The sequence below is a fragment of the Nomascus leucogenys genome, chromosome 22a (genome assembly GCF_006542625.1).
Source record: "Nomascus leucogenys isolate Asia chromosome 22a, Asia_NLE_v1, whole genome shotgun sequence".
NCBI classification, from domain to species: domain Eukaryota; kingdom Metazoa; phylum Chordata; class Mammalia; order Primates; family Hylobatidae; genus Nomascus; species Nomascus leucogenys.
In genome coordinates, this window is record NC_044402.1 from 29,621,668 (window position 1) to 29,645,979 (window position 24,312).

At 48.7% G+C, this 24,312-nt stretch overlaps 1 protein-coding gene across 1 annotated transcript; it reads left to right on the top strand.

The window, feature by feature from the left end:
* TGFB3 (transforming growth factor beta 3) lies at positions 1-24,177 on the top strand. The gene is made up of 8 exons (XM_003260783.2): positions 1-321; positions 573-1,800; positions 10,619-10,782; positions 11,082-11,211; positions 16,644-16,751; positions 18,844-19,015; positions 21,173-21,326; positions 22,897-24,177. The coding sequence occupies exons 2-8, from the start codon at positions 1,449-1,451 to the stop codon at positions 23,053-23,055; spliced, it is 1,239 nt and encodes a 412-aa protein (XP_003260831.1). The 5' UTR covers positions 1-321; positions 573-1,448; the 3' UTR covers positions 23,056-24,177.
* The last annotated feature ends 135 nt before the right edge of the window (positions 24,178-24,312 follow it).

A 24,312-nucleotide genomic window follows, 5' to 3' on the forward strand; every position in this document is an offset into this window, starting at 1 on the left:
GGGACCAGGAGGGAGAGTAGACGCGGGCCGCGGACTGCGCGGACTGACAGCTGGCGAGAGGGCGCCGGGGCTGGGGGAAAGGGAGGGAGGGGGCTCTTCGGAGTAACTTTCCAGAAAAACAGCCAACGTGTAGCAGGAGTGATTCCAAGAGGGGAAAAAAAGTTCAGCTACCACGTCGAACGAGAGGACTCGCAAAGTATTTTTCAAATGGGCTCGGCTTTTCCTGTGCCTGTTTAAAACATTAACATCGTGCAGCAAAAGAGGCTGCGTGCGCTGGTCCCTCCCTCCCCCACCCCAGGCCAGAGACGTCATGGGAGGGAGGTATAAAATTTCAGCAGAGAGAAATAGAGAAAGCAGTGTGTGTGCATGTGTGTGTGTGAGAGAGGGAGAGGAGCGAGAGGGAGAGGGAGAGAGAGAAAGGGAGGGAAGCAGAGAGTCAAGTCCAAGGGAATGAGCGAGAGAGGCAGAGACAGGGGAAGAGGCGTGCGAGAGAAGGAATAACAGCTTTCCGGAGCAGGCGTGCCGTGAACTGGCTTCTATTTTATTTTTTTTCTCCTTTTTATTTTTTAAAGAGAAGCAGGGGACAGAAGCAATGGCCGAGGCAGAAGACAAGCCGAGGTGCTGGTGACCCTGGGCGTCTGAGTGGATGATTGGGGCTGCTGCGCTCAGAGGCCTGCCTCCCTGCCTTCCAATGCATATAACCCCACACCCCAGCCAATGAAGACGAGAGGCAGCGTGAACAAAGTCATTTAGAAAGCCCCCGAGGAAGTGTAAACAAAAGAGAAAGCATGAATGGAGTGCCTGAGAGACAAGTGTGTCCTGTACTGCCCCCACCTTTAGCTGGGCCAGCAACTGCCTGGCCCTGCCTCTCCCCACCTACTCACTGGTGATCTGACTTTTTTTTTTTTTTTTTTTAACTTTTTTTTCCCTTTTCTTTTCCATTCTCTTTTCTTATTTTCCTTCAAGGCAAGGCAAGGATTTTGATTTTGGGACCCAGCCATGGTCCTTCTCCTTCTTTAAAATACCCACTTTCTCCCCATCGCCAAGCGGCTTTTGGCAATATCAGATATCCGCTCTATTTATTTTTACCTAAGGAAAAACTCCAGCTCCCTTCCCACTCCCAGCTGCCTTGCCACCCCTCCCAGCCCTCTGCTTGCCCTCCACCTGGCCTGCTGGGAGTCAGAGCCCAGCAAAACCTGTTTAGACACATGGACAAGAATCCCAGCGCTACAAGGCACACAGTCCGCTTCTTCGTCCTCAGGGTTGCCAGCGCTTCCTGGAAGTCCTGAAGCTCTCGCAGTGCAGTGAGTTCATGCACCTTCTTGCCAAGCCTCAGTCTTTGGGATTTGGGGAGGCCGCCTGGTTTTCCTCCCTCCTTCTGCACGTCTGCTGGGGTCTCTTCCTCTCCAGGCCTCGCCGTCCCCCTGGCCTCTCTTCCCAGCTCACACATGAAGATGCACTTGCAAAGGGCTCTGGTGGTCCTGGCCCTGCTGAACTTCGCCACGGTCAGCCTCTCTCTGTCCACTTGCACCACCTTGGACTTCGGCCACATCAAGAAGAAGAGGGTGGAAGCCATTAGGGGACAGATCTTGAGCAAGCTCAGGCTCACCAGCCCCCCTGAGCCAACGGTGATGACCCACGTCCCCTATCAGGTCCTGGCCCTTTACAACAGCACCCGGGAGTTGCTGGAGGAGATGCATGGGGAGAGGGAGGAAGGCTGCACCCAGGAAAACACCGAGTCGGAATACTATGCCAAAGAAATCCATAAATTCGACATGATCCAGGGGCTGGCGGAGCACAGTAAGTCCAAATTCTCGCTGGGTTGTCTGCTCTGGAGGGTCTGAACTGGAGCTGGGAGCTCTGCAGAGGGGGGCCTAGTGCTGGCCACACAGCAGGGTGCCCCAGGATTCACCAGCACCAAGGCTCAGGAGGTGCGATGCTCCTCCGTTGGGGCTGGGGAGGTGGGTGGGGAAGGATATAGAGCCATTCTGTTAAGCGCCGGCGCTTCTGCGAGGCCAGGAGCCCTGGAGCTGAGTGGCTTGCTGAATTCACATCACATCCTTGACTGATTTTAATTTGGAATTACATTGTGCTGTCCAGGGAAACATATGTATTCTTGCACATGCGATCGTATCAGTAACTGTAAGCATCTGGGTGCCATAAAGGGGAAGGCCGGCTCTGTCAGGAGCCCTTACAGTTCTCAGTGTGGAGACCTCGTCTTCTCCCAGCTTTTCGCAACTCATTGTGACACGTCTCCGTTTCAGTTTTTCCAGTTCTTGGGAAGAAGAATACCTGCCCCAAATTAATGTCTGTCAAGCTTTTTGAAGCCCAGGCAGGAGACAGCTTCTTGCTGCCTGGGCCCTTTGGTCTACCCCACCCACGTGACCCACGAGACCCACGTGAGCTGTGTGTGTGGAGGGGAGAGGGTATGCACGAATGTTCCCAGGGCCGTGTACTTTAGGGCGACATGCAGTCTTGTGCAGTAGACAGATTCATGTGCTCAAAATGGGCGCCTTCCAGGCTGGTGGGCACGGGGAGAGTGGGTTTTGGCTCTGGATGCGTAGAGGAGGCTGGCGCCCTTTGTGTCTGCGTGTCACGGGAGAGCGGGTGGAGGGGTGGCAGTGGGTGCACAGTGGAGGGGGGGCGGGATATGTCTGGGATCCTGCCGTCCCAGGAGGCTCTGTCTGCACGGAGGAGCCGGGCGGCTTCTGGGCGAGATGTCTGTGTGTGTTTGCACACGTGTGGAAGTCATATGTGTTTACTGAAGGGGATTTTAAAAACCTCAATACAAGAGAGAGAAATTTGGCAGATGTTGAGAAACTGACAGCCCAGGAAAGAGGAATGTGAGCCACTCGTGGGCCATAGACTCCGGGAGCAGCTCTGTTTGCTTTTCCTACCAGCAGGTGTCCTCGCCGCCCTGACTACCTCAGCCCAGGCCCACCTGGGAGGTGGGCGGCTCCCGGAGTGGGGTGGAGGGCGTGGGATGGAGCTGGCAGGCAGGGGAGGGTGGTCAGCAGAGCACACAGCAAGGGGTGAAAGGAACCTGGCTGGAGAGAAGGAACAGGAGTGGGTACTGATGGGTGGACCAGCTCTGGCTGGAGGTGCAAAGGCCCGGTTCGCGGCTCCATGCCAGGCAGAGGAGCCTGTGGTTACTGGCGAAGGGTTCCCGCTCCGGCTTCCTGTGGCTGCCTGGAGCGCCTTTCTTTAGGATGTGGCTGCCATGTGGGGCGGAGGCTGGAGGCCGAGGCAGAGCTACTGCTCCCTGCCCAGGGTCTCTGGGTGGGGCTGGCTCAGGGACCCACAGTTCCCAGAGGCACCTAGCAGCTCGATGGCCAAGGTTCCAACTCCCTGGGAACCCACCAACGCGGGAGATAGTGACCACAAGCATCAGAGGAAGGTCGAAATCTGAGGTGGGCAGGAGAGGTGTGAGGAGAGTCCAGGGCAAGAGGGCAGGACTCAGACCTTCATGGTCTGGGTCAGCAAGAGGAGTCCAAGGGAGGAGGGATTCTGAGTCAGGAGGACCCCCCCCATCCCGGAATCCTGAGCTGAGAATGAATGAGCCACGTGGAGGCAAGTCCACGCGGGTGCAAGTGGACACTGATTTTGTGCAGACTCAAGGCACAAATAGGAGATGGCCTTGGGAAAAGCCCGGGCAGGGCCCCACAGATGCTGGGCAGCTTCCAGGCTGCAGTACCAAGACCTTACAACTGCAACAGATAGGGGTGGATGTGCGGATATGGAGCAATGGTCTGGCCTGGGGCAACCCAGCACAGCCAGCAGGATGCTGTTCAGGATGCTGGGGAGGAGCCAACACGCGATGCTATGAGGCTCACAGGTGCAAACCGGAAGCAGGCAGACTCTGCAGCTGTTGGAGGTGACTTGGAGGCTGAGCTGAGGGACCTGGGCCCGCCCTGCAGCTGGTCAGGTGCTGAGGCCACCCCAGAGAGGCAGACACACAAGGCACACTAATTATAAAGAAGGCAGTGGGCAGGTGCTGAGCAGAAGCAGACAGCCATCGTCAGGGGTTTGCAAGGTGGCGGGGCGGGGTGGGGGAAGGAAGCCTGTCTTTAACTCATGAGGGCAGACAGGGGTGACACCAGGTCTGTGGTGGGGCACAGCAGGGTCTCGATGCCAGAGTCTCTGCTGGGAGGTCATGAGATCACGTTCGGTTCCATATTTCCTCACTTCTGGCCACTTCCCTGACCCAGTGAACATGCATTCGAAGGAAAGTGACAGTAGGAGCCAGGGCAAGGAGAATAGAGGTCCCAGGAGAGGAAAATGAAAGAGGAAATACTTTTTAGTAGTGCAGGAGAAAGGGCACCAAGGTGAGAGCAGAGAGGAAGGCCTTTTCCTAAATAACCTTATCTCCCTGTTTTACAGATAAGCAAACTGAGACTTGGATAGCTTAAGTAATTTGTCCAAAAAGAGCAGGGACCCTAACCTAGACATTCTGCGCGCAGGATGCATGTAGTTAAGCACTCATTTATATGTAAAATACACTTTGTAAGTGCTACCTTTAACCTTTAGGGTTCAGTAAACTTTGATTTATAACATAAATGAATCATATGTTGGACCAAGCAGGAGAGGTCAGAGTTATTATCTTAGTAACCCAGGTGGCAGATTGCACAAGGATAACTGGATTTGTTCTTCCTTAGCTCTGCATTTTTTTTTTTTTTTTTTTTTTTTGCCCAGGAGATTCATACTGCCACAAATGTTCTCCCTAATTTAATGAAGGGGTTTTCTTTATTTAATGAAGAGTCTCAAGCAGGTTAAGCAGCCGCAGCTACGTAGAAGTGACCGCTCTGAGCCTCAGTTTCCCCAGCTGTAAAGTCAGAGATGATTTCCAAACTCCTTTTCAGCTGAAAGAATTTTATAATTCCATCTGGGATGAATCAGCAGAGCCTCTACGGGGGAGTATGGGCAAGACTCTGTAATCCCTTTTCTAATTCTCCAGGATTTTACTGTGGGGAGGGAGTAGAGAGTTTCTCTGACCCCACGTGATGGGAAAGGACACAGCTTTTTTACTTCCGTTGTCATCCGTCTTACGAAGATATCACCAATGTAGGTGTCGTTTTATCTTCTTCTGGCTTGTAATGATTTGTGTCTGTTCGGAGACTTGTTGCTTTCAGCCAAGGGCAGCACTAAGACAACCAGCAAACCCAGAGTTTCTCAGCAAAGAGAAAACTCGATATTTTCGTCTTTCTTCTCTGGCTGCTAAGTGTAGATTTTGTTTATTCTGAGAATTATTCTGAAAATCATTTGCTCCAAGGGCCAATGCCCTCTGCACAGTAGGGGTCAGCACTTCTCCAAGTGTGGTCCAGAGGAAGCTGGAGGTAAATGTAGATTCCCTAGTCCCACCCACCCTTACAGAACCAGAATCTTGAGGGTTGGAGTCTTGGGGAATCTGTATTTTCGACAAGCTCCTTATGGATTCTTAAGCACAGTGAAGCCTAAGACTCAGTGAACTAGGGCAAAACTTTTCTTAGAGGGATGGCAAACACTAGTGCCTACAGAGACCCGGCAGGAAATGCAAATGATCTGGAAGAAAAGCCACGGCGTCATGATAAACTGCACCAGGACACTTGGTCTTGGGGTCAAGAAGAAAGTAGGGTGTGTGAGACAGGGAGAGAGAGGGCACCTGGAGCCCACGTGTCCAGCCAAAGCAGCAGCCAGCCTCAGCTCTTGCTGGGTTTTGCATTGAGGACCGTGGGGTCCAGCTTGATTAGTTCTTCCCATGTCCTAGAAAAGCAGAAAATCTGGATCTTTCTCTGAAGTATTCCAATTTTTAACATGGGCTTAAAATGTTTATGGGCTTCTAACTCAAAATTTTTAAAGGTGTTCCATCAGCGAAGCAACATGTCTAATTCATTTAAAGGTTAATCAATAGAAAGCTCACACCATTAAAGCAGTGGTTTCTCAAATTCCAGAACATCTGGAAGCCATGGTGCCCTTTGCAACACATTATAATCTGTGGTTCTCAACCCTGGCTGCACGTTAGAATCATCTGGAGATCTTAAAAAAAATATGCCGTGGACCCCACTCACTCCAATGTAGTCAGAACTGCTGGGGAATGGGTCCAGGCATCATTTGTTTTTAAAGCTTTCCAGGTGATTCTAACGTGCAGCCAGGGTAGAGAAGTACAGCCACACTGATAAATATAGTCCCTTCACTGGAACCAGCAGAAATGATATATACAAGCAAAGGCACACCTAGCCGCCCAGGTGTCTGAACACATTTTAAAAGGCAGTTAACTAAACATGGTCAGCTATTTCCTGGTTTTTCCATGCATACTGTACATGAATATTCTTTGCTTTTGTTTTGCCCTGTTAAACAAAATAGAGAAAAAGGCATTCACCAATATATATTTTTTCTGTGCAATGGAAAAAGTTGCTCAAGATTTAATTTGTAAAGGTGGGACCCCCTAGTCCAGCTCTCAATAATACTAGTGTTCTGCGAGGCATGGCTTAAGAACCACAAACTCGTTTGCAGTGGGTCATTGTCTGAGGCATAGGTTGACACTCTAGGCCCATTTAGTGGAATCTTGCCATATTTTGTTCATGAAACCATCTTCGCCAGATGATCTCCCAGATCCCTCCCAGCTTGAAGAGTCCCTGCTTCAATAAATGAGGTATGTTCAGAAGACCGGGGTTCAAACCCCACCTCCGCCACCTTCTAGTTATGTGACCTTGGGAAAGACATTTAACTTTTTGAGGCTCAGTTTTCTCATTTGTCAAGTGATAAATTTTACATGTTTTCATTCTTCTCAAGGGTTGTTAGAAGGTCACATGAAGTAATAAAAACTCGACAAAACAAGGTGGTGCTATTACATTTTGCTTATTTATTTATATGATGATTCATTCCACAGATTACTTAAAACATCATTATTCAGTGAATTTGATTGTCAAGAAGATTGTATGTACATTTTCTTTGATCTCCCAGGCAATTCTTTTTTTAAATTAATTTTTATTTTTATTTTTTTGACAGAGTCTCACTCTGTCACCCAGGCTGGAGTGCACTGGTGCAATCTCAGCTCACTGTAGCTTCTGCCTTCTGGGTTCAAGTGATTCTCATGCCTCAGCCTCCCGAGTAGCTGGGGTTACAGGTGCCCACCACCACGCCCAGCTAATTTTTGTATTTGGAGTAGAGATGGGGTTTTGCCATGTTGGCCAGGCTGGTCTCGAACTCCTGACCTCCAGTGATCCACCTGCCTTGGCCTCCCAAAGTGCTGGGATTACAGGCATGAGCCACTATTCCCAGCCTTTTAAATTTTTGATTTTAAATAATAGGGATAGGCCCTCCCTATGTTGTCCAGGCTGATCTTGAACTCCTGGGCTCAAGCAATCCTCCCGCCTCAGCCTCCCGAGTAGCTGAAATAACAGACGTGTGCCACCATGCCCAGCTAATTTTTGTATTTTTTATAGAGATTGGGTTTCACCATGTTGGCCAGGCTGGTCTCGAACACCTGAGCTCAAGCAATCCACCCACCTCAGCCTCCCAAGGTGCTGGCTGGGATTACAGGCATGAGCCACTGCTCCTGGCTGCCAATTCTTCTCCTTCTTCTTTCTTTTTTTTTTTTTTTTTTTTTTTTGAGATGGAGTCTCACTCTGTCGCCCAGGCTGGAGTGCAGTGACACAATCTCAGCTCACTGCAACCTCAGCCTCCCAGGTTCAAGTGATTCTCCTGCCTCAGCCTCCTGAGTAGCTAGGATTACAAGCATGCACCATCATGCCTGGCTAATTTTTGTATTTTTAGTAGAGACGAGGTTTCACCATATTGCCCAGATGCCAATTCTTTTTTAATCACTAGCAATTGTGTCCTAAGCTTTGCTTGCTAGTGTCAAGTTGCTTGTGTCAGCTAACTTCTGAGCGACTCTGGCCAAGACCCTCTAGAAAGCTGTTTCTTCCTCTGAAGAGGGTTGCACCACATGACTCCTGATGTCCCTTCTAATCATTGGAAATCTGTATATCCCAGTAATAGAAAAATGACCTTTTCCACCTCTTTCTTGAAACCTTAAAAGTCTCCCCAGGAGGTGTTCATCTTGAGGAGCAGATTATGATTGATAGGCTGGAAGAAACCAAAGAGGACGGCCACTAGGGTGTCCTGAGAACTCTCTTAGCTCATAACTTTCCCCATCTCCTGACTTCCCACTGCCTTGACCCACTCTGACCGTCTCACCAGCAAGTGCCATTTTCCATCTCCCTTCTTATTTTTTTTGAGACGGAGTCTCGCTCTGTTGCCCAGGTTGGAGTGCAATGGCACCATCTCAGCTCATTGCAACCTCCGCCTCCTGGGTTCAAGCGATTCTCCTGCCTCAGCCTCCTCAGTAGCTGGGATTACAGGCGCGCACCACCACGCCTGGCTAATTTTCATATTTTTAGTAGAGACGGGGTTTCACCATGTTGGTCAGGCTGGTCTCAAACTCCTGATGTCGTGATCTGCCCACCTTGGCCTCCCGAAGTGCTGGGATTACAGGTGTGAGCCACCGTGCCCGGCCCCATCTCCCTTCTTTTTACAGCAAGGTGCATGTTGCACTGACTTACCCTTTATTCCTCTTGTAGTCACTGGAGCTGTGTTATTTATTTACTTTATTTATTTATTTGAAACAGATTCTCCCTCTGTTGCCCATGCTGGAGTGCAGTGGCACAATCATGGCTCACTGCAGCCTGGACCTCCCGAGCTCAAGTGATCCTCCCAGGAGGTGCTATTGTAACTGAAGCCATATCAATAACAGCTCCTTCAAAACCCAGCTCTGTCGTCCTTGACAGGGTTGCCAATGCAAGTAGCTTATCCACATTCAGAGTATTACAAACTTGTAAACTTACACATTACTTAACTATCACTGATTTCTCTCCTTGGTTCTATCTGAAATGGTTTAGGGAATCGTTGGCAGTATCTGTTCTTTCAAAGCCAATTATTAATCAGGGCTTCATTAGACAGCATTCACACATTTGTTTTCCTAACATCTGTTCCATTAATTTTCTAAGAACCAGTGTCAGGCCCACCAGATGGCAATTTCCAGAAACACTCACTCATCCTTTCCTGAAGATCAGTAGCGCATTTGCTTGTTTCCAGGCCTCTGATCCTTCCTGCCTCGTCCGTGACTTCCTCAACAACCCCTCGGGGTGATTATAAGCTCATTCCAGCCATGTCCATTATGTGTGGAATCTGGGTCTATGAGCTTGAATTTCAACTTCGGGCTATTGTTACCATTTGTGCAGAAAGTTTTTCTCTGGGTGTTAATACTGCTCAGACCTTGAGGCTGTCAAGTGTACAGGAGCAGAGAAAAGACAGGCTCCCTTTCTCTGGCTCAGAGGGGTGGGAGAGAGCATTCGCTGCCCATGTCTTGTGGACAGGGATGAAGAGGCCAGCAGGTGACAGTGTCTGGCATAGCACGTGCTGTCAAGGAAAGAGAAAGGAGCCAATGGTGACACACCAGCTTGGTCAGAGGAAGCATCTGTGTTTCTGCCAGGCTCATGATGTGGGCTCTTTGCTATATAAGCCCTGCTTTATTGGGTCTAAAACACAAGGTTGAGATGTCACTGCAATGCTCACTTTCAGTGACTCCCTACTGTTAATGGGTTAAAATTTAACCTTTTAGTCTGACAGGTGGACCCCAATCTACCATCTTGCCCTTTCTCACCTGGCTCCCACCTGCTGTTTCGGGCCTCTCTTACTCATTTGCATTTCCTCCCCTCCTTGACTTTGCTTCCAGCAGTCACTCCATGTAACATTTCTTTCCTCCCCATCCTCAAATCCTCTCAATTTTCACCTCTTTCGTGAAGTGCTCCTTGCCATTCCCCTCCTTTGATTTCCTGCAGCAACTCCTGGACTTCTCTGAAAACCATTGGTTTCCTGTCGCTCCCCTCACCTGTGCTCCTGCATTGTGACATCTTCCGGGGCACTCTGTCCTATTATTTCTCTCTAGTCCTGTTATTTGGGCCCATGTATTAATACCCCACCTTGGATATTAACCCATAAGCCTGAGGCTGCAATTTTTTGAATTTTGAAATCAGACCTTGGCCTTGACCTTGAGCAGTAGTAGGATATAAATAACTTTTACATGCTTAGCGTTCCAATAATGGAACACCGGGCATAAATGGGTTTTAATCCCTTTGAAGGCAGGGATTGTGCCTATTCATGTTTTGCTTCCCAATGTTAGCACTATGCTTGGCATACAGTAGCTGCTCAATACATTTTTGATAAATGAATGAACGCCCAGATGAACAAATACAGGAATAAATCAACTAGCTGTAAGATATGTAAACTACTAGGTTGCCGATATCTTTCTAGAATCAGTATTTTCTCAAAAAGTAGGAAAAACGGGTTGGAGAACTTACCAGAACTGAAATGTCAAGGCAGTGGGAGGAGGGGGCAATTAGATTTGACTGGCCAGTCTAGTGCCATGTCATGGAGCTCTGAGGCCACACTGCTCCTTGCTCAGGACTGTGTGGGATTCTAGGGCCACCAAGAATCTTCCTCATATCTCCACCTTGCGGTCTGAGGCCTCAAGCCTCTAGGGAGGTGGCAGGCAGGACGGTGGCCGCTTGGTGCCTGTCCGTTGGCAGCACACTGTTCCTGCATGTCTCGCTCATGCTGTGCCCTCTGCTCTGTCTCCTAGACGAGCTGGCTGTCTGCCCCAAAGGAATTACCTCCAAGGTTTTCCGCTTCAATGTGTCCTCAGTGGAGAAAAATAGAACCAACCTGTTCCGAGCAGAATTCCGGGTCTTGCGGGTGCCCAACCCCAGCTCTAAGCGGAATGAGCAGAGGATCGAGCTCTTTCAGGTAACTCCTCTCTCAGAGCAGAAACCACAACGACGGGAAAGCCGGTTCCTTTGCCATATCAGGTCACCACTGGGTGCAGAGTTTGGCAGACCTGGGTTTGAATCCTGGCTTCTCTGAGCCTTCGTTTCTGTATCTGTGTCTGTCATGAAAATGCTTAAGAGTTAGCTAAGGTGATCGAGGGCCATGGCATTCAGGAACCACTGGTTTCCTATCGCTCCCTCACCTGTGCTCTGCATTGTGACATCTTCCGGGGCACTCTGTCCTGGCATCAGGTACTCACTCCTTTCTCTGCCCTGTAGATCCTTCGGCCGGATGAGCACATTGCCAAACAGCGCTATATCGGTGGCAAGAATCTGCCCACACGGGGCACTGCCGAGTGGCTGTCCTTTGATGTCACTGACACTGTGCGTGAGTGGCTGTTGAGAAGAGGTAGGTGGACCCTTCAGAAGAGCATTTCAGAATGAACCTCAGGTCCCTTAGTCCTCCATGAAACAGAAGGAAGAGGACAGAATTAAGGGAGTCAGAGATCTGGGTTCAAACCCTAGCTTTGCCACTGAGTATCCTCCATTCATTCACTAAACTAATGTTTATTAAATGCTCACTGTAAGCCAGGCCCTGGGGATGCAGCCACAGGGATAGGAACTATGAGAAATAGAAAGAGGGCAATGTGGCAATGATTGGATGGGGTCCAACAGGGAAGGTCTCTATGATGAAGAAATTCATGCATTGACATCTGAATGATAAGGATTTAGCCCGTGAAGATCAGAATAAGGGATGTGCTAAGCAAAGGCAACAGCGAGGCCCAGCCCTCAAGTGGAAATAAACTTGATTTGTTCTAGCAGCAGCAGCAAACAGATTGGTGTGGCTGGAGCATGGTGAGCTGGGGACGGGAAGAGAAGGGGAGGTGGTCAGAGAGGTTGCTGGGGCCATATAATTTATTATTATTATTTCTTGAGACTGAGTCTCACTCTGTTGCCTAAGCTGGAGTGCAGTGGTGCGATCTCTGCTCACTGCACCTCCGCCATCTGGGTTCAAGCGATTCTCACGTCTCAGCCTCCTGAATAGCTGGGACTACAGATGCACACTGCCACACCTGGCTAATTTTTTTGTATTTTTCGTAAAGATGGGGTTTCCACCATGTTGGCCAGGCTGGTCTTGAACTCCTGACCTCAAGTGATCCGCCCGCTTTGGCTTCCTAAAGTGCTGGGATTATAGACGTGAGCCACCGTGCCCAGCCAATTTAATTTAGAACATCATCAGGTCATGGTGAGGTTTCAGGACTTATTCCAGGTGTGACGAGAAGTGTGGGAGTGCTATAACCAGAGCTGGGGATACTCAAGGTACCCAGGAATTCCTTCCTGTCCCTCTACTGGGTGTGAAGTCAAGAGCCTAGGAGAACCCACGTGGATCTGCCGAAAGCAGCTCTGTTGGGAATTCTGACTCAGACAGCTACAGGGAGGAGGGGCTGGGTGAAGTGATTTGATTGACATCTTTTAAAGATCCCTCTAGTTTCCAGGAGGTCAAGGGAAGAGGCAGGAAAACGAGTTAGGAGCCATGGCGGCAGCCCAGATGAGAGCAATATCTAGGCCGAGACTAGGGCGGTAGCAGTGGACATGACGATCATATGGATTTGTTCTGTATTTTGAAGGTAGCCAGTAGCACAGGCTGATTAGGTATGGGGTGTGAGGACACAAGAGCATTCTGGATGACTTCTAAATTTTTCGACATCCGAGTGGTATCACCTATTGAAATAGGGGGCCTAGGAGAACAGGTTCTGTTCTGGTGAGTTAAGTTTGAAAGGCCGGGTTGTCACAAAAGTAGAGCTATCCTAGAGGCATATCAAACTTCACGTGTCCCAAATATCTTATCCACACACTGTCTTCACCTGGAAAATAAGGCAATGGTTCCTCCTCTGTATGCCTCACAGAGCTGTTTTAAGGATCAAATGTATTTGAGAGGACTTCATGGTTTTTACCATGTTTTACAAGAGTAAGCTTTTCTTATTTTAGATAAGGAAACAGGCCGAGAGAAGTTAAGTGACTTGACTGAGGTCGTCCAGCCTGGATTAGAACTTTGGTGTCTTATGACACCATCCTCTGTGTTTCTTTCCCTTTTCTTGGCTGGTACTGCCTGGTCTGATGCTCAGTGGGTTGGGGTCGCAGATGGCAGTCCCATCTGTTCCTTCTCTTCCTCTTGGGCAGGGTTTTCTCCTGTCATCAGCTGCTATAAAGCCACAGACCATCCACATATTGATGCCCAGAGTCCCTGAGGCAGGTGGATCCTTCTAGGTCCTTGGTGTTTTAGGCAACTAAGAGTTAAAGCTCAAAGGCAGAGATTACAAACTATTTGGCCTGCATATTGTTTTCGATTTGACTAGTCATCAACAGTTTTGGGTGTTTCAAGTCAGGAGATTTCACATAAAACCTGGACTTCTTGCTGTTTTTGAAAAATTGGAAGATTTCCTGATAACCATCCATCAGAGACGAGTACCGGCCACCCCTTGAGATGGGGTATGCATCCTCAGTCCCCACAGCCCCCACCATTCCCTATTGTTCCCCAAGAGTGAGGCTGGCAGTTCCTGTTTAGCATCATGTGCTGGCTCGATTTTCTCACTTACGTGACCTGCCTGGGCTCTGTAGCCATCGAGTTTGCATTGCTTGATGGCCACGGAGCCCAGGCAGGTCACATAAATGAGAAAATTCCCCAGCCAAGGGGAATTATCTGGTGGCTGAGTTGGCAGATGGTGGGCTGAAGATCCTGCCCCAGTCCCAAGGGTACCCAGGAATTCCATCCTGTCCCACCTACTAAGCGTGAAGGCGAGAGCCTAGGAGAACCCACGTGGATCTGCCGACAGCAGCTTTGTTGGGAATTCTGACTCAGACGGCTACAGAAAGGAGGGGCTGGGGAAATTAAGCTCTTAACTTCCCTGTCTGATTTTGATCAGCTCCACCTGGATTTCTTTGAAGCCTTGGGCACTTGAAGGAGTTCTTATTTTCACAGCTGCAGAACTCAATGAGAAGTTTGCATTGAGAATGATTTCCATCCTCCTGAGACATCAAAAAGATAATTTCGTAATAAAACCTATGGGTCCCCCACCCACCACCCCCACAGCTGCCAATTCTGAGGTTAGTTCTTCATTGGAACCTTCAGTTCCCACTTAGGCAGATACTGCCCACCTTTCCCACAGGGGAATCATCACACAGGTTTGTGCTTACAGAGAGCCCATGAGTCTCTTCAGAGTTCATGGCTTCAAAGCAGGCAACAAAGGACTCCAAATTGGAGCAGTTTGGTGGTGTGGATTGATGAGAAAACTGAGTCACACATGTGGTGTTGGAGTCATTCAGCAAACATCTGAGAGCCCTTGTGTAGCAGGTACCCAGGCTGCATTCTGGGTCGCGGAGTGGGTTGGAGCCCACCAGGGCCGCTGGGGACCCAGGTCTCATACCCTGTGCTATTGCTCATATAGTCTGCAGCACCTAGCTAGGCAGGGCCAGGCCTCCCCTAGCAGGCTGGGGAGGGAGCCTGTCAGCATCATGGCTCAGGAAAGGTGGGACACTGGGAAACAACCATCTTGCATGTTGGTGAATGTGTGGGCATCTTCCTTGGTGGTCTCTGTTGCCCCCTCTTTGCCCCTCCTTGTCTCTAACAAGAGTTTGGGATCTGGCATCAAGCTGTCAGTGCTTGAATCCTGGCACTACTATCCACTGGTTGGATATCTTGGGGCAAGCTGTTTAACCTCCCTAAGCCTCAGTGTTTTCATCTGTACAATGGGGGATAATAGTTCTTGCTCTATGGGATTACTATAGAGATTAAATGAGTTACGGCTTGTAAAGTCTTAGAGCAGTGTTTGATATGTAGTAAACTTCCAGGCATTTTGGTGGTGGTTATCATCATTTCTAAGTCCTCTATCTAGATACAGCCTGTTGGCCAAGCCCGGCCACCCTCTCGTGCTTACCCCTGGACCCTCACTCTCCCCAAGACAGCTGTCTGCACCTTGACTTTCTAACTCATGGAATCATAGAACTCACTCACTCCAGGTCTCTTCCAGCCCGCCTTGAACCAGCTTGACCAGGAGGTACACCGTGTTGTTAGGTAGCCCATTTCAGCTACTCTGGCTCCTCCTTCCAGCAGCCTTAACCCAGGGAGAGGGCACTCCTCATACCTCCCTCTCCATTTACTTCTCCTCCAGCTGTGTCTCAGCTGCCTTATTTTATTGGTCTGCCTTCCCTCACTGAGCGAACCTGCTGGAACAGAGATCTTCAAGCTCAGCAGGTGCAGTGTGCCCCAGAGGTTGCCCTGACTTGCGGTAGGGCAGATCTGGTTAGGCTCTGGAGTTTATGGAAGAAAGGGGCTGGGTTTTAACCAGTAGGTCTGGGATGTCCAAGCCAATCTAATGTTGATGGGAATCTCCAGGTTTGTAGGCTTGTATCCTTCTGTCCATGAGAAGGTTGCTGGGCCAGGTCAGACTTTTTGGGGTTTGCCCTGATGGCACAATTTCAGGAAGACTCCAGGTTGTCCCCAAGGCCAGATGCTCACACACATGGTGTGTGGCCTCAGGGAGCAGCAAATAAATCAACTCACTAAGAGGCTGACCCTGAATCCAAAGAGGTCCCCATGACCTCTCCTACACCTGGCCACAACTGGCTGCTATCCCAGGATCAACAGAGCTTCCCAAATTAAGTCTTACCCACCAGAATTGCCATGATACCAGATCCTACCTGGTTTTCTGTGTAAAACTATTTGTCTCAGTGCAGACTTTTCATTTTGTTTCTTTTTCTTTCACTTTACTCAACCTCATTTACTGAGTTCCTGCTTCCTTGATTTTGGTTGCCAAAACACATGATCCCACAACTACTAGGCGAATGGGCCGGAGTTGTTCTTCATGCACCAGGATGTCAGGCACCAAACCCTGGCACCTCCAAGCTTCATCATGCTCACTGTCTCCACGCTCATGTCATCTGGACCCTCAGCCATACTTCTCTGTCATCTCCTCTGTGCTGTTTTCTAAGTTCACAGCTGTCTTCCCAAGCTGTTCATCTTGGTGAGCAATTCACATTCCAACTTCCCATCATGGTGAACAAGGATTCCCAAAGAAGAAACGTCCAAGTAATTTTTACCTCGTTGTGTCCTTGTTCCTTAGGAAAAATATGGCCCAATGTAACCATGATGTTCATCTTCTCTCTTCTAGAATCTGCCATTTTGTCTAGGCCCACGGTCATGGCCCTGGTAGCAATGCTTGCATCTTCCACTGAGACAGATTCTGCTTCCTGTTTGCAAGTGACCTTGCCTCTAGCATTGGTTCCTGACTTGAATCTTTTTGCCAGCATTACATCCTGTGGCCCTTTGAATCTGTGGCCTTTTGAATCACAGTCTCTGTGCTCGGAGACTCTTTAGTTACTCCCTGTCCATAGTCTCTTCCAGTCCCTCTGCCTCTTGCCCTCATCCTTCCTCAGTAGGTTGGCTCAACGATCCCCTCTCCCAAAACCATGTAGATGGCATGAGTTTTTGCTTTCCTTTCTGTATCTGTGTACTTTTGCCTCCAAGTAGGTAGGTGACAATTTTCTCTTAATACCATCCTTTGAAAGGGAATGATATTCCACTTCTATTTCACGATGGTCACTAGTATATGCCCCCATTTGGTGATTCATAATATAACAGGAATACCTGGAATGTGGCAACGTGTGCATGAAGGTCCACTCTGAGCTCTGGAGGTACTTTCTGTCTCCTGTGACCCTCAATAGAACTCAGTTCCTATGAGTCCCTATAGGAGCAGAGGCCCTGGCTCACCCTTGCATGGGTGGTGGGCACACTTCCCCATCACACAGAGGTGCTTTTCTCACTAACTCTGTCTTATTTTGCAGAGTCCAACTTAGGTCTAGAAATCAGCATTCACTGTCCATGTCACACCTTTCAGCCCAATGGAGATATCCTGGAAAACATTCACGAGGTGATGGAAATCAAATTCAAAGGTAACAAAATGAATGTGTATGGTAGGATGGGTGAGTGGGGGGAAGTTAATGGGACAGGATAGTGCAGGAGACCCTTACCAGACCTCAAGAAAAGAAACCAAGCTCCTTCAGAGAGATAGCCAGCTATTTTGTACTTGAGTAATTCTGCTTTACCCCAAAAGCAATGAGTGTAACTTTCAGTTTATAGCTTAGAGAATGCATTAGCCTCTGGAAGATGACATGGTCTGGTAAGTGGTGAAAGTGTGTAGGCAAGCCGTCTGGCCTCTGGGCCTAGTGAAATGGGATGAGAGTTCGTCTTTCACAGGGTTGTCAGGCAATTACATGAGATAATGAATAAGGAATACAGCGCCAGAAATGCTCAACAGATAGGAGTTGTCTTCCCCCTCCCTAAAAGAAATTAAGTTTGGCTGTCCTGAACATGAGTACCCAGACAACTGAGCTTTCCAGATGTGCAGGGCCTGCCTGACCTTGCCTGGGGTCCTCTGGGTTTGGATGATTGCTTCGAGCCTCAGGGTGTTTGTCCCCGGGTGTTTGGGTAGAGATGGCAAAGTCATTGAGAGTCATTTCTGGTTTTCCATTATGTTTGCAAGGAACTCAGCCTGGATGATCTCTGGAGTTCGGGGAAGTTCTCTTTTCCTTTCATATTCCCATTTTGGGTAACTGCAGAATGCCTGAGGTCAGAGGCTTGTCTGGGAAAAGGTGCAGGCCTCTTTTGGCTCAGCGCTGGACAGTGATCTTACCCCGCATGGGCTCTATTTTAGAGCCTTTTTTTAAAGCCAAAGATTTGACACTGTAACCACAGAACCTTAGAGCCCAGAGGACCTTCAGAGTCCTTACCTACGGGCCAACTTAGGATGAAACCTTCCCATTTCAGTGAATACTTATCTTGTTCATAAAGATTTTCAGAAAAAGGGATTTGTGATCCAGGTCTCTCATTTATCTTACAGATCTAGTGACCCTTCCTGAGACCCAAGCCCCTCTTGTAGCTATGTAAATTAATTCCTCATGTTCCTGTCCTCAGTGAGGATGGACAACAGTTGGCAGCTGTCCTTCACAAAATCGAGTTGAGACTCTTTCTAAGTCAGTCTCCAGTCTTTTCCTTTTTCTCAGATGAAATGGGTTGATGAATTTAAATTTTCTTTCCAGAGCTTGTTTGCTATTTATCATATGCTTCATTATCTCATCTGAACTTTATAGTAAAAACACTTCAAAGACTCTAAGTGCAATGTGAATGTTAACAATTATACAGTCTTGTTTCTTTGGCTCCCATTCAGGCTATCTTAAGTTGTGACACCTTAAATTTTTGGTAGGACTTCTGTGTTATCTTGGTCTGTTCACATTTTAAGAGGAAACTCACACCCCAAGATTCTAAGTCTAGAATATAAAATGACAACCCAGGGCTGGGTGCGGTGGCTCACACCTATAATCCCAGCACTCTGGGAGGCTGAGGTGGGTGGATCACTTGAGGTCAGGAGTTCGAGACCAGCCTGGCCAACATGGTGAAACCCTGTCTCTACTAAAAATACAAAAATAGCTGGGCATGGTGGCATGCACCTGTAATCCCAGCTACTTGGGAGGCTGAGGCAGGAGAATCTCTTGAACTCCGGAGGCAGAGGTTGCAGTGAGCCAAGATGGGGCCATTGCACTCCAGCCTGGTCGACAGAGTGAGACTCTGTCTCAAAACAAACAAACAAACAAACACAAACAAACTGACAACCCGGAAGTATGTGTTAGATACCCATTTAGTAACAGGGATGCTTCATGGGTCCGTGAAGATTCCTAGGAATCTCAGCAAGGGCTTTCTGCCCCTTGGAAGATTTCTATACAGGAGTATGGGGATCTGAACATGGGGCATCTTTCAATGATAATGAGTTCTTACAATGATAATGAGTTCTTTTGATACTGGCTTCTCCATCTGCTCTTCCCCTTCCTGCAGCTGGACATCAGAATTAAGCTGCACTTGTCCCCCACACCTCCCTCGCAGACTGCACTGCCCCTCCTCCTGGGCAGTGATGGCGCGTGTGGAGGAGGCAGCCTCCAAGGGCTCTGCTCTCCTTAGACGGGAGATTGTCACTTTCCTTCCCTTCTGCAGGCGTGGACAATGAGGATGACCATGGCCGTGGAGATCTGGGGCGCCTCAAGAAGCAGAAGGATCACCACAACCCTCATCTAATCCTCATGATGATTCCCCCACACCGGCTCGACAACCCGGGCCAGGGGGGTCAGAGGAAGAAGCGGGCCTTGGACACCAATTACTGCTTCCGGTGAGCCTGGGCCCACATGGGAACCAACATCTACTGCCTGCCTACTGCAGGTCAGGCCCCAGAGCCAAGCCACACTCAACAGAGGGTCCCTGATGCTGTTCACAAACATCTCCAGGAAGAAGACTGAAAATCTCTCACAGATCTCTGTTTTCCTGGGAGTCCCACTGTTTTTCCATAGGCTAACTCTGGAAGGGGCTGGCTGAAGTAAATGAGGAAAACTCTGCGGAGGAGTGTTGCTAAAATAGTTTGGACTGGAGATGCTTGGTCAAAGCCTCTCCATGATTTCCATGTTTTAAGCACTTGTAGAGTGTATGTGTGAGATTAATGTAGGAGTTTCCATTAAAGAAGTGTGCAGTTCCCTATGAAGGGTCCAAGGATGCTACTGGATGGAGGCAAATAGAACGGTCTCCATTTGAACGGGAAATCGGAGCTAGAGAAATTAACAAACGAATTCAGAAATTACTGGGTAGCCACAATACAGAGATAGAAAAGACCCAGCTTCTCTTATTCAGGAGCAGTTTCACTGCTCATTTGTAAGGGGAGGATAAAGCATGCATGCCAGCTACTAAAAGGGAGAAGATGATCACCCCCATGAGAGGGTCCGAAGGATTAAGTGCTTTAACTGGGAGTAACGAGTTCACCTATGGACACAGGAAAGGCTTCAGAAGGGTGTGGAATTTGAGCAGAGGCTTCAAGGATGAGGTTTGGGGATGAAGGGATCCAGGAGGGGAAGCACTGCAGGTAAAGGAAGGAGCAAGAGTGAGTCCATCTGGCCTCAGAGGATGCCGAAATGAAGCTGGGGAGAACGAATTGGGAAATATTTAGATCTGGAAACCATGTCTTATGAGGATGGTTGGGCTTGGGAAACTAGGGATGTTCATTTGGGGGAACAGCTCAACAGCAAGGTATAGGAGAGGCAAGGTAGTTGCCACAAAGGTTGGCATGTAGATTTGTTCCATGTGTCTCTGTCAGTTAGGAACGAATGCTCTTGGCCAGTGACTTAAATCATAGTGGATTTCTTGTTCACAAGAGGCCTGTAGCAGCAGGGTTAGGGTGGGCTGGCTGCTTAATGATGTCACCGAAGACTCAGGCTTTCTCTCTTTCCAGTCTGCCATGCTTAGTATGTTGGCTTTTCATCCTTTTCCTTATGGTCACAAGTGATTGCTAGGGCTTCAGGCATCTTGTCCACATTTAAGACAAGAAGGAATGAGGGAAGGGGAAGAGCCAGAAGCTTTCTTCTTCCATCTGTCACTTTTATAAATAATCGAATATCTTTGCCAGAACTTGCCCTTACCCCTTGCACACTTCTCCTTGTCTGATGGGTCATTACTGGGTCACATGACCACTGCTACTCTCAAGGGAGGCCAGGAAAAGGAGCATCTGGTGTTTTCGACTCTGTAATGGGATGTCGCAAGGGAGAAGGGGGTTAGGAATGGTTATTGAATAGATAACCAATGGTGCCTGCCATGGTTCACCCTTGGAACCCACAAGAAGCCAGATTCTGACTAATAGCTGCCTTTGAAAGTAGCAAGTTCTAGGTCTCAGCAGATCTTAAAGCAGAGGCTAGATGTCCATTTGGCAAGGGTTATTATTGCCAAACGGATCTCTGTAGGCAACAGAATGGAAGGGGCCTGATAATCACATTTGGGTGATCTGTTGAACCATGGTGTTAATAGAAGGATATGCCTTATTTGGCTAAATGGCCTTTGGATTGAGTCCCAGCAGTCACCTACTATAGTAGACAAGCTGCATAAACTTAGAATTGATTTCTGGCTGGGTGCACATTAGGAGGGTAACAATAAAACCAACCTCAACAAAGCTGAGTTGGCTAATAACATTGAGTGCTTGGTTTTATGTGGAGCACTTCATAGCTCTGCTTTGATTTGTGATAGAAAAGGCAGCAGGGCCACCTTTGCCTCTTTACTCTTCCTCATGCAGCATTTATCTCTGTTTCTTACATCCTTGGGATCTTGGTCTTTAACACATGAATGTGCCTTTCTGGTTTCTTCTGCCCCATGCCCTTGAACCTGGGATTCCATTGATCAGTCCTATGATGGCATGAAAGGACTCCAAGGGAGAATATGAGAGCATTCATGAAGTTTCTTTTATTGGTGGTTTCTTTTTAAGTTGACTTTCTATAAATGTTTTTTGTTGTAGCAACTTGGAGGAGAACTGCTGTGTGCGCCCCCTCTACATTGACTTCCGACAGGATCTGGGCTGGAAGTGGGTCCATGAACCTAAGGGCTACTATGCCAACTTCTGCTCAGGCCCTTGCCCATACCTCCGCAGTGCAGACACAACCCACAGCACGGTATGGAGCAGGCTCATGCCATCTGAGGCACTGGGGCTGACCGACCAGGCCACTTGTTAAAAAGAATGAGTGAAGGATTGAATGTTGAGTGAGCAAATGATGGTCTGGGGTGAGTAAAATCCCTCTGGTGAAGGTTCTGATCTTGGCACCCTGACTCAGTTCCACTCAGTCACACTCTGCCCTTTTAAATTCCTACCATAGTTTCAACCAGCCTTTAATTTGCTTTGTCTAAAGCTCTCTGTACCATAGAAATTAATTAACTGCCACGTGTTACCCTATGCCAGAGATACGTGCATGTGGCTGGCAATGAACACTGCAGTAGAAAGGCTTCTACCAGAACTCTGATCATTCCAGCCTCTCCAGTGTAGAAAACTTACTCTGAAAGACACCAAGAAGCATGGACTAGAAGCTAATTTGAAATGCTAGGAACAGAAAGTGAGATAGCCAAGAGTCCACACCTCTGAAACTAGTCTGTCTTTCCCTCGAGGGGAATCAAAAATAGGGCAGTAATTTGTGAAGCATGTTTCCTTCTAGCTCATTATTTCTGCATCCTGTCTGGGGCCCTACACTCTGGCACTTACTAAATGGCTCAAGGCAATGTTTTGTGAGAACATTTCTCACCGGAGTGATCAGTTCCAGCTAGGAAGAGCAATGTAAGAGTTGTTTTCTTAAAAGCCAAGATAGGCCAGGCGTGGTGGCTCACGCCTGTAATCCCAGCACTCTGGGAGGCCAAGGCGGGTGGATCACAAGGTTAGGAGTTTGAGACCAGCCTGGCCAACATGGTGAAACCCCGTCTCTACCAAAAAACGTAAAAAATTTGCCGGGTGTGATGGCACGCGCTTGTAATCCCAGGTACTTGGGAGGCTGAGGCAGGAGAATCGCTTGAACCCAGGAGGCAGAAGTTGCAGTGAGCCAAGATTGCACCACTGTACTTCAGCCTGGGTGACAGAGTGAGACTCTGACTCAAAAAAAAAAAAAAAAAAAAAAAAGCCAAGATAATTCATTATCAGTGTAGCAACTGTCACATGCTTCAACCCATCACCCCAAACAAGTGCAGTTGTTCTGCTTCTGTCATTGTGGATGAAGAGCAACTACGCACCTACTCACCCAAACCAGGTTCCAACGGTTCTTTTTTTTTTTTTTTTGAGACAGACTCTGACTCTGTGGCTCAGGCTGGAGTGCAGTGGCACTATTTCTGCTTACTGCAACCTCCACTTCCTGGATTCAGATGATCCTCCCACCTCAGCCTCCCAAGTAGCTGGGATTACAGGTGCCTGCCACCACAGCCAGCTAATTTTTTTGTATTTTTAGTAGAGATGGGGTTTCATCATGCTGGCCAGGCTGGTCCCAAACTCCTGACCCGAAGTGATCTGCCTGCCTCTGCCTCCCAAGTCCTGGGACTACAGGTGTGAGCCACCGCACCTGGCCCCGAACACTTCCTCTTAAAGAGCACCCGTGGCCATTCTAGCACTTGCTCAGCCTCTGGGACTGCCCCTGGAACTGGGAGAGTTACTGCGTTCCAGGCCTGAGGCTTGGCCTTCCAACCTCTCACTGACGTGTCCCTTCCCAGGTGCTGGGACTGTACAATACTCTGAACCCTGAAGCATCTGCCTCGCCTTGCTGCGTGCCCCAGGACCTGGAGCCCCTGACCATCCTGTACTATGTTGGGAGGACCCCCAAGGTGGAGCAGCTCTCCAACATGGTGGTGAAGTCTTGTAAATGTAGCTGAGACCCCACCTGCGACAGAGAGAGGGGAGAGAGAACCACCACTGCCTGACTGCCCGCTCCTCGGGAAACACACAAGCAACAAACCTCACCGAGAGGCCTGGAGCCCACAACCTTCGGCTCCGGGCAGATGGCTGAGATGGAGGTTTCCTTTTGGAACATTTCTTTCTTGCTGGCTCTGAGAATCACGGTGGTAAAGAAAGTGTGGGTTTGGTTAGAGGAAGGCTGAACTCTTCAGAACACACAGACTTTCTGTGATGCAGACAGAGGGGATGGGGATAGAGGAAAGGGATGGCAAGTCGAGATGTTGTGTGGCAATGGGATTTGGGCTACCCTAAAGGGAGGAGGAAGGGCAGAGAATGGCCGGGTCAGGGCCAGACGGGAAGACACTTCAGATCTGAGGTTGGATTTGCTAATTGCTGTACCACATCTGCTCTAGGGAATCTGGATTATGTTATACAAGGCAAGCATTTTTTTTTTTAAAGACAGGTTACCAAGACAAAGTCCCAGAATTGTATCTCATACTGTCTGGGATTAAGGGCAAATCTATTACTTTTGCAAACTGTCCTCTACATCAATTAACATCATGGGTCACTACAGGGAGAAAATCCAGGTCATGCAGTTTCTGGCCCATCAACTATATCGGGCCTTTTGGATATGCTGAACGCAGAAGAAAGGGTGGGAATCAACCCTCTCCTGTCTGCCCTCTGGGTCCCTCCTCTCAGCTCTCCCTCGATCATATTTCCCCTTGGACACTTGGTTAGACGCCTTCCAGGTCAGGATGCACATTTCTGGATTGTGGTTCCATGCAGCCTTGGGGCATTATGGGTTCTTCCCCCGCCTTCCCCTCCAAGACCCTGTGTTCATTTGGTGTTCCTGGAAGCAGGTGCTACAACATGTGAGGCATTTGGGGAAGCTGCACATGTGCCACACAGTGACTTGGCCCCAGACGCATAGACTGAGGTATAAAGACAAGTATGAATATTACTCTCAAAATCTTTGTATAAATAAATATTTTTGGGGCATCTTGGATGATTTCATCTTCTGGAAGATTGTTTCTAGAACAGTAAAAGCCTTATTCTAAGGTGTATGTCTGACTCGATAAATATCCTTCAATTACCCTTAATTCCATGTCCGCATCTACTAATCAGAGGTAACCAGAATCTGTGGCAGATAATCTGTCAATCACCAAACACATTGCTTAGCACAACCCCCCTTACACAGGGGGCACACCGTGCTGACTTCCGCCCGCTGAGAAGAC